The 10,237-nt window shown below is 40.8% G+C and overlaps 1 protein-coding gene across 4 annotated transcripts in view; it reads left to right on the plus strand.

Moving 5' to 3' along the window:
- LOC121512127 (sex comb on midleg-like protein 2) overlaps positions 1-9,947 on the plus strand; it is a 32,179-nt gene extending 22,232 nt beyond the window's left edge. For 2 of the 4 annotated variants that reach the window (XM_041791208.1, XM_041791209.1), the window contains exons 8-15: positions 718-983; positions 1,895-1,988; positions 2,899-3,102; positions 3,207-3,368; positions 3,792-3,920; positions 4,904-5,125; positions 5,561-5,724; positions 8,176-9,947. In XM_041791208.1, coding sequence (XP_041647142.1) covers positions 718-983; positions 1,895-1,988; positions 2,899-3,102; positions 3,207-3,368; positions 3,792-3,920; positions 4,904-5,125; positions 5,561-5,724; positions 8,176-8,301 — 1,367 coding nt within the window. In that variant the 3' untranslated portion in view covers positions 8,302-9,947. The remainder of the gene's footprint in view (positions 1-717; positions 984-1,894; positions 1,989-2,898; positions 3,103-3,206; positions 3,369-3,791; positions 3,921-4,903; positions 5,126-5,560; positions 5,725-8,175) is intronic. The other 2 variants (XM_041791210.1, XM_041791211.1) reach the window with 2 other exon arrangements.
- The last annotated feature ends 290 nt before the right edge of the window (positions 9,948-10,237 follow it).

Raw genomic sequence — 10,237 nt, forward strand, 5'->3', positions numbered from 1 at the left:
TTTTTATGTTACATCAACACCTCAGTCAGTGTTTCAGTTAAAGAAGATTATGGTCGGTCGTCCCTTTTGCTCTTACTGCATTTAAAGCAATGCAGCTAAATAAGTCAAAGTATAAATGTTTAACTAATACACTTCAGTTCCTTCAGGATCAACCTAGTACCTTATCACCTGCCTGCCTTCCCGTCCCTAATATTTTTCCCTAATTTTCATGCCCTATCTAATATATGCAAATTCTATAAGGAACCCGTTCTTGTAATCGGTCTAATCTACATGACTTTATTGATCTGTGGTATTTAAAGGTGCTGCTGTACTTTTGACCTTCAGTTATATTTTTAACCAAAAGCTGCCAGAAGCAGAGGGGAATATGTAAACCATTCCAAGCCATATTTGTGAGCAACTTAGCATGTAGGAGTTTGCTTGAAGTTTTTGATATTAAAAGTTAGAAACAAAATCTGGGATCAAGGACTTCTTTTTCTTTGCTATGGTATGAAAACAGGTAATGGCAAATTTCCATCATTTTTAAATGTATAAGAAGCAATAAAACCTGAGATTATTTCAGCTTTATTCTGTTGTAGGTTTCTGCATCTCTCTAAGTCATTTTTAGTAGCAGCTGAATCCATTTGTTCCAGCTATACAGTCAAGTTTCTTCTTAATAGGATTCCCCTCATGGTAGCTCAGTTTTTTTAATATTGGCCCTGTTTTCTGCTCTTATTACAGTTACGCTGCCAAAGAATCTACAGATCCTCCCAGCATCCCCCTCCAAGCCCAACAGGCGCTCCATGCAGTCCCCCTACAGACTCCCCAACCCTCTGCCGCCCCTGCCTGTCAGAAAGGGGGTGAGAGGCCGTCGGCCAAAGAGTGAGACCATCGCTCTGCTCAAAGCTGTGGCCGAGGCCGCTGCTGCCCAGAATGGGACTGTTCCTGAAAACACACAGTTGGTCCCCCGGACCCACAAGAAGAGAGGGCCCAAACCTGGGAGCAAGGTGAGCAAAATCTCCAGCCTGTAAGTTTTTATGCTTCAGCACTGGGTTTCTCCAGCTTTGTGTAAGTGAAAACTTAGCCGAGCTATAACCTAGCTACAAAATTAGGATGATGGTGGCACACGACTAGCATTGAAGGTGTTTCAACAGCGCAGTTAGTTCCAACATAGGCAGAAGTTACAACTAAAATGCATAATGTGTCAAACCTCACCACCAGGGGGCTCTCAACCAAAACAAAACACAGCACGATGAGTTCAGAGCAGTGCTGGCCAGCTCCACCCATCCCCACTGTTTGCTTCTTGTTTAGAATTGAGGAATATAAAAAACATAACCTCATATGGTGTATTTAAACCCGATGACCTCAACAAGCGTACTTACTTAACAGAAAACCAACAGTTTGTTTTCATTCATAAATTTCTCATAATGAGGGATAAATGCGCTGAAAAACCTCTTCATGGTTGTGCTGGAAGTGATCCCAGAATGTGCACATGTGCTTGAAGCGACACTAGAGTGCATGTGCAACCTGGTGGGAATTTTTTTTGTTTTTTGTCTTTATTGAGATTGGACAGTGGATAGAGTCAGAAACAGGAGATACAGAGTGGTTAGTAATGAGGGAAAGGAGCCACAGCCACATTTGAAGCTTGTTCAGTCAGTTCAGCCACAACACCCTTGGTGCATAAAGGGTGTTTGGACATAACCACCAGGCTACCTGCTCATCTAGTTAAGATGAACCTTACTTCTCTGTAGTCACCAAACCATGACACAACTTAAGTAACAATCTAGCTAGTTTAACCAAAGGCTGAGTGTTAACATTACACTTTAGTTTGAGGCAGAACTTACATAGCTGGTTCAATAGACTACAGATGATTTTTTAAAAGTTTTTGTTAACCATCAAATTGATTTGAATGTTCCAGAGAAAGCCCAAGATCCTCCCGGGCCCAGCGCAGCTGACCAGCATCCAGGTCCCTCAAGAAAGCCCCTCCAGCCACAACTCTGTGGTTTCAACAGGTGAGGACTATATACTGTGTTTAAGTTCAGTTCTGGTATTTTTAATCCAAAGCCATCTTGGGTTTAAATTCTCAAACTGCAATTATAAACGTTCACTAGGCCTGCATGATATGAGACAGTATGGTTCAAATGTAAAATAAAGATAGAAAGTCTGATGAACAAAAATGAAAGAATGCATACACCAGAACTCAGTTTTTATGTCTATCTGCTGTTTGACTCCAAGTCCATTTTTTTCACCACTAGACTGGCACAGATTAGTCTATGGAGTAGCTGATAAGTCATATTTAGGTTTTTTAAATGTTCCTAAATTGAGTGAAGACATTGTCATTATACACTATAATGTGCATGGAATGATGAACCTTTGCTTACAAAATAACTTTTCATGTTCATTTAGATGACATCCAACTTTCGCTCTGCATTTATGGTGAATGCTCATACCTTGATAATGACTGAACTGTGATTTATTAAAGCCCTAGTGTCTACTGTATAAGTCTTAGCAATAAATCTTAAGGGCTGAGTTTAGATGTATAAGCTTCCTATGGTAGAAACAGCTGGTACTAAAAGAGTGACACCACTGCACTGAAACTGCACATTGTGGACTTTGCTGAGCAAATGGAAATTGACAGACAGAAGGATGGTTTATGCAGTTTTCCCTTTAGGAAACTAAAAAAAAAACCACACAGTTTACAGTTGTTAAAATATCACCAAACTGCAGACTGGCTCCACCTATGCCTACCTGCTCAATAATCCAGGAGTCTAACATTATGCTGCAAAACGTCACCAGTACAGCATCAGTAATGTTTTATGAGAACGACTTGCAAAAAATTCCATTTATATGTTTTTAGTTGACTTTAAGCCATCATTAGATAGTCTCATGGTTTCACTATGCCTCTTGTTTGTGTTGCATCAGTTTGTGTGTATGTGAACAAGCATGGGAACTGCGGTCCCCACCTGGACCGGAAGCAGATGCAGCGTCTGCCAGACCACTTTGGCCCAGGTCCAGTGAATGCCGTGCTCCAGCAGGTGGTGCAGTCGTGTATAGACTGCGCATACCAGCCAAAAGTCCTTCTCAGCGCTCTGCAGACCCACTCAGGAGGAGGAGAGGTGGTCAGAGGTACACTCACACTAAATACCATCCTTATAGCTCAGATGTGGAGCAGGTTTTGTCTGACTATCCTTGCTTGATGGCTGACCAGTAAGACATACATCTTTCCTCAGTGAGGACAGATGGTGGAGTCCGCATGGTCAAACTCCCATCAGCCTCCAGTGCTTCCTTCGTGCTGCGGTTCTTGGAGACGATGTGTCGTCATCTGCAGTGTGACAACTTGTTCAGCAGCCAGCCGTTCAGCCACTACACCGCGTACGACAGGACCAAGTCTGGTAAAGTCTGCAGCATGAATTCAGGACACATCACTGCTCTGTTGGGAAAAAAAAGACACCATGAAGCCTTTATCATTTAGGATTTACACAAGCGAGGGGCTTCAGTAGATATCCCCTTAAAATAAGTCACATTTAAATGTCAGTTTAAATAGAGAAAGAAAAAACAATTTTTTTTTAGATTTATAGAATCACCAATCCAACTTCAAGTAATCCTCCCCTCCTCCAAGAAAAGCAGATAAAATAATTCCATTAAATTCAGACAACTATTTTTAGCATGTTTGCAGAGAGAATATGGGGGGGGTGGGGGTATCCTTGCAGCTCTGGAGCTAAAGAGGTTCTCTAATTAATCCTTGTTCTTATGGTATTCCATAGTGTGTGTACATGCAGTATTTCTAAACTTTTTTTTAAATTTGTGTGTTTTAGTGAAAGAAGAGGCGTTGGATGCTCCGTCTCTGGCTCGTGGAAGTAAACGGAGTCTGTCTGGTGTCTCCCCACCTTACGCAGCCCCTCTGTCACCTAAACATCTACGTACTGAAGCTCATCCTTCAGAAGGTACGCATACATACGCTGGAGATGTTTTTATCACTGGTAATTCTGGTAGCTATTTTAAATTTTGGTCTTTAGTATTTAGTATTTGTATTGTATATTATATTTGTATATTTAGTATTGGTCTTTAGTATTTGGAATAAAATATCCTTGAGTTTTAGTCACACTGGAGTAAGTAGTAGTTCTGTAGTTTTAGTCTAGTTTTAGTCGACAAAAAAAAATCAAACATTTCAAATAAAAGTCCTTCTAGTTTTTGTAAAATAAAAGTCCTTCTTTTTGGTCTTTACTTTCAGTTACAATGTTTATTCTCACTGAATGAATTAAATCACCCATATTGTAAAATTAATATAAATGTAAAATGCTCGTATTAATGCACCAAAAGTACCTGAACTGATTTAAAATATACTGATGAAAAAACTGCCTTTTTTTGAAAATTGGGGAAATACCATGGTTTTGAACGTTCAACTATGAAGCACTAATATTTTATTCTTGTTTTTGTCTCCATGAAAAAAAATTTAACGTAATTCTCATCAGAGGTTTTATCATCAATGATTTTATTTTTGTATAGTCTTAAACACTATTTGCATGGGACTAGGATTACCTACGGACCTCTGGTAATGATCGCACAGTACATCTGTGTTTTTAATCATGTATGAATCGACAATGCCTGTAATTTGCAGATTAAAAGTTCCAAAGAATATTACCGACCATACTTCTGCACACACAGAGGTCCACAGGTAATTCTAATCCCATACAGATCAGCATCTCTGTAATTAAGGGTCGTAATTACCCTTTTTTAACAGTCTGTGCGGCTTTTCGTGCCCCTTTTTCTCATCAAAATTATAACATAGGTCGCATAGGACATTGTTAACAAAGTTTGACTTTGTTATAAATAGTTCTTCTTTTCTAGTTAATTTCATCTTATGTGTTAAAATGGCTTTATCCTCCTTTACTTATTTATGATGTGAGTTGTGTTTTTGCCTCTCCAGCAGAGACTCTGCCTCATGAAGAGAATGGTCACATAAAAGAGCAGCGTTACATGGACTCCGCCTCCAACTCCATGACCCCCCGGCCACAAACAGCTCGCAGCTCCTCAGAGTACCACTCTCAGGCCAGCAGCCTCTACCACACTGGCAACGCCACATCCATGCGCCGCCTCTCCTCCAACCCCGGAGAGCTGAGCTCCACACCGCCTCTCAGACGAGCAGAAGGTGCAGTAACTCCGTAGATGTTTCTATACACTCTGTGTCACATGTTACGTGTTTTCAGCTCTGAAAAAGGAGAGATGTTACTGTGTGGTAAACTGCAGGTGCTCCAGAAGAGTGAAGTGCTTACTTAGAAATAAAAGGAAAAGCCACCAGGGCTGTCTTTAGGCACACACACTCGAGTCAATGATTAAGTTAAAAAGCCTTTATTAGCTCAGGGCATGTCTTACAAAAATAATATATAAATGATCTAATTACATCTATTTTATCTTGCTTTATAAGTTATAAGTCTATAAGTTAATCTGTAGAAATAGTTTGAAATCAGTCTCCTCATTGAGGCCTGGATAAGCCAGGGCATCAAATGTAAAGATCCATAAGTCTCTCTTCAAGGAAGTTCTTTTTGAGACAGTAATCACCTCTAACATTTTTCGGCTCTGTCAGCAGCCAGCTCCACCACCGGTCCTGAGGCTTTGGGGTCTGAGCGGGAGAGTCTGCAGCTACCCAGTAAGAACCCGTCGTCCTGGTCCATCGAGGAGGTGATGCAGTTTGTGAGGGATGCTGACCCAACAGCATTAGCTCCACACGCTGAACTGTTCAGAAAACATGTGAGTGCATTTTAGAAACCAAGTATGGAGGACTGACGTTTATGGAACCAGTACCAGACAGATTGTGTTAAACAGCCAGAATACACAAGGTCTGTCAGTCTGAATGTTCATTATTTCAACCAAAGCTGAACACAGCAGGAAAATAATCTAAACCATCCTTCAATTAAATCATTGCGTCTCACTTTGAGTAAAGTTTAAAAGTGCAGATCCACCTGTTTGGAGAATTCTCTAGCACAGATAGTTGGCATATTTTACATTCTTTTAGAATATTTGTCAGTTTTAAAGGCATTAACATACCATTGTTTTACCATCTGTGCCCACAGACACAGTCTTATAAATTCTTCAGCCCTACGCTCTGCCTTTTCTCTGTAAGACCACAGTCAATGTGTGAGACTGTTTTCACTTTAGACTTGGGAACATTGTGGGGATAAGTCAAAGTGAAATTTATGGTGTTTGGAGGGAAATTTGCAGGCCCGCATCCAACATCATGAGCTAAATAGCTTTCAATCTGTTACAGACGCCCTGTCGTGCACTCTTCTTAACATCATCTGTACTCGTTACACAGAATTCTTTTTCCTGTTTCATCCAGATGAGGAGTGTTTGTTGTGTCATACAATTAAAGCATTTTATAGGAGCTACGTTGTAACAAAGCTACCCAGCTTCAGTAAAGTTTCAACAATGAACTTTGGTTATTAAATGTAGACACTACACCATGTTCCAAATTATTATGCAAATTGGATTTTAGTGTTATACACATTCGATTTTTTGTTCTTCAGTTAAACTCATGGATGGTATTGTGTCTCAGGGCTCTTTGGATCACTGAAATCAATCTCAGACACCTGTGATCATTAGTTAGCCAGGTGAGCCCAATTAAAGGAAAACTACTCCGGAAGGATGTTCCACATTATTAAGCAGGCCACAGGTTTCAGCAATATGGGAAAAAGGATCTCTGCTGCTGAAAAGCATCAAATAATGCAATGCCTTGGACAAGGTATGAAAACATTAGATATTTCATTAAAACTTAAGTGTGCTCATCGTACTGTGAAGAAATTTGTGGCTGATTCAGAGCACAGATGGGTTTGTGCAGATAAAGGCATAATGAGGAAGGTTTCTGCCAGACAAATTCATCAGATTAAGAGAGTAGCCGCTAAATGCCATTACAAAGCAGCAAACAGATGCTGGTGCCTCTGGAGTCTCACAATCTCAAGATGTAGGATCCTCCAGAGGCTTGCAGTTGTTCATAAACCTGCTATTCAGCCACCCCTAACCAATGCTCACAAGCAGAAACGGTTGCAGTGGGCCCAGAAATACATGAAGACTCATTTTCAAACAGTCTTGTTTACTGGTGAGTGCTGTGCAACCCTGGATGGTCCAGATGGAGGAGTAATGGATGGTTGGTGGATGGCCACCATGTCTCAACAAGGCTGTGATGTCAGCAAGGAGGGGGCGAAGTCATGTTTTGGGCCAGAATCATGGGGAGAGAGCTGGTAGGCCCTTTTAGGATCCCCAAAGGTGTGAGAAAGTATAGGCAAAGGCAAAGTATATAGAGTTTCTGACTGACCACTTTCTTCCATGGTACAAAAAGAAGAACTGTGCCTTCTGTAGAAAAATTATTTTCATGCATGACAATGCACCATCTCATGCTGTTAAGAATACCTCGGTGTCATTGGCTGCTATGGGGATAAAAGGAGAGAAACTCATGGTGTGGCCCCCATCCTCTCCTGACCTCAACCCTGTTGAGAACCTTTGGAGCATCTTCAAGCTAAAGATCTATGAGGGTGGGAGACAGTTCACATCAAAAAAGAAGTTAAAGCTGAAACTCGCCAAAAACCCACAAGTTCAATGGATGCAAGAATTGTGAAGGTGATATCAAAGAAGGGCTCCTATGTTAACATGGAACTTGGCCTGTTAAGATGTTTTTAATTGAAATAGCCTTGATTTCAGTAAATATGACCTCCTAATGCTGCAAATTCAACAAATAGTTATTTTCAGTTCTTTACAACCTTTAAAATGTTTTGTAACTCTGCTGTGCATAATAATGTAGAGCAGTGCATTTTGAGTTTTTTGGGGGTTTTTTTTTGAAAAAAAAAAAGTTATTGTGAGATTTGTGCAATAAAAATTGGATAATGCTCTAACGGCTGATGACTTGAAAATTGTACTGACTGTCATTTGCATTGACTAGGAAAATCAAAGAAAAAATATCATCTGCATGATAATTTAAACACATTATTATGTTTATGCTGCTTACTGATGGTGGGCCGTGATCATTCTCTGCCCTCAGCTGTGTGGTTATCTAGACAGTGGTCCATTTGGAGCTGGTTTTCATTGAGGGTTTTGTAGTGGAGTTGTAGGTAATCACTCACTGCTGCTATCTATGCCATCTTTTGTTGTCATTTTGATTAAGAGGGGTAAAATTTACACACTGTACATGTTGATTTGTCGTCCCTGCAGGAGATCGATGGGAAAGCTCTGATGCTGCTGCGGAGCGACATGATCATGAAGTACATGGGTCTGAAACTGGGGCCAGCACTGAAGCTCTGCCATCACATAGATCGACTTAAACAAGGCAAACTGTAAGAGCAGCCCGTGTGTTCCTGTCCCGTTCAGACCCATGAGCAATAAACCTCGACAGAGCCGGACTCATGGGGCCACAGGGGCCACATGTTAACTCTGACTGATGTTACAACTTCCTCCTGACTTCCAGAGCGGAGAAAGTGTGCCGTGCAGTGCTGACACATTACCTCATCCCCTCATCAGTGAAACACTCTCTGAAATCCCAAAGGAAAGAATCCCTGCAGTGTTTACATTGCATAGCACACGTGGACACGCTTTTTTTTTTACGGAGATGAAATCTTGATCCTGGTTTTGGATCCCCCAAAGATGGAGAATGTTTCTTCTTATATAATGTTTTTATTATTGTCCAATTTCCACTTATCAAGGAATGGTTGGTATACTGAAAAAGACAAATCCGTCAGATGTTCTTCCCCAAGAGAATCTGGATGCTCTCTCTGTTTAGCTGTTTTCACTCTTCAAGCACGCCTCAAGTGTGGGTGCATCCGACAGACGCTTTCATTCGCTTGAATCATGACATTTTAACTGAAGCTCACATTCTCCACCAGTGTCCTGCAGGATCATGCTCTGCTGTGTGGCACGTTGTTTTAGTACTGTGTCTTAGTGGACGCTCCGTTGCCTCCCACCAGCCCACACACGGCTCTCATCATACTCCCAAGTTCCAGGCTCGTCCATTTCAACAGACAGATTGTTAAAGACATGCAAACAGACATTTCTAAGGGCTTTCTTTGTTTGGGTTTCACGTAATATTTTTAATCATGTAAGGGCCTGTATCCACAGAGCGCTTTTTTTCAGGTATGCAGAGCATCTGCAGTAAGAGTAATTTGGTTTGTTTCTAAGATAGGGTTTGGCTGCGGTATGCTTTCAGTTGTACAGCAGATTTGTTGTAGTATCTTTTTGTCAGAGGCTGTTTTCCCTGTGAGCATGAACACAAAGATGCAGCCTGTTGTGCTTTTCAGGTTTCCTGATGACTAAAAGCATTCACAGCTGTAGAGCTAGAGAAGGTGTCCATGAAAAGTTCAAGAATATTGCCAATTCATCCCATAGCTCCATTCATGCTCATATCTTTTTTACTAAGAAAACTTTAATCATGCATCTACTTTCTGCAGCTTCATCAGGAACCATTTAACAATGGCAGCAGACTAGGCAAGTCCCAGACATCCCTCTCCCTGGGGAAGTGCTCTCATGCCATCTCCCTCTGGATGTCCAAACACCTCCCCCTATCTCTTGGGCTGAACCCAGATACCCTTGAGAGGAAACTTACTTCGACCATTATCCATGGCCATTACCTAAAGGTCATGACCATCAGTGAGGAATGTAGATTGACTAGTAAACTGAAAGCTTTGCTTTTTGGCTGAGCTCCCTCTTCCCCACGACATTCCAGCACTCCAGTCCGTCTGTCAGTCCCCTACTCCATTTTACCGTCTTTCTTTCATTTAAGGTGGAAAGTATTTTTTCAGAAAAATTAAAATATTTGATTAAATTTAGATCGAGTAAAGTGTATTTCTCACATTTCAAGTCAAAAACATCTCATCACACTTGGCTGAAAAAGTCCAGGTAAACATCAGTGTTTCCCACACAATTACTATAATTGGGTGAGCCACCAAAGTGTATTTGCTGATCTTTTTTTTTTTTTTTTTTAACACTGAAAAGAAAATAAAGTCACTATCAGCACACAAGAGAGACTTCCAGTCCCTCCTGCAAATGCTTCTCATGCCTCATGAAAATATTTAGCATCATAAGAGTTTTTTTTCTGCAGTTATTCCAAGTCGAACATTTCAAAATGCAAGTGATGTTACTAGAGCATCTTTATACAATCTACTGTTGATGAATACAGTTGAAATAGCAGAATTAAACATTTTAACTTACAGAAAATAGGTACGAGGGAATGGCCATGTCCAAGTACAGTCATTTGGTGGGAAATGCTTCATATCTTATTTCT

The sequence above is a fragment of the Cheilinus undulatus genome, linkage group 7, assembly GCF_018320785.1.
Source record: "Cheilinus undulatus linkage group 7, ASM1832078v1, whole genome shotgun sequence".
NCBI classification, from domain to species: domain Eukaryota; kingdom Metazoa; phylum Chordata; class Actinopteri; order Labriformes; family Labridae; genus Cheilinus; species Cheilinus undulatus.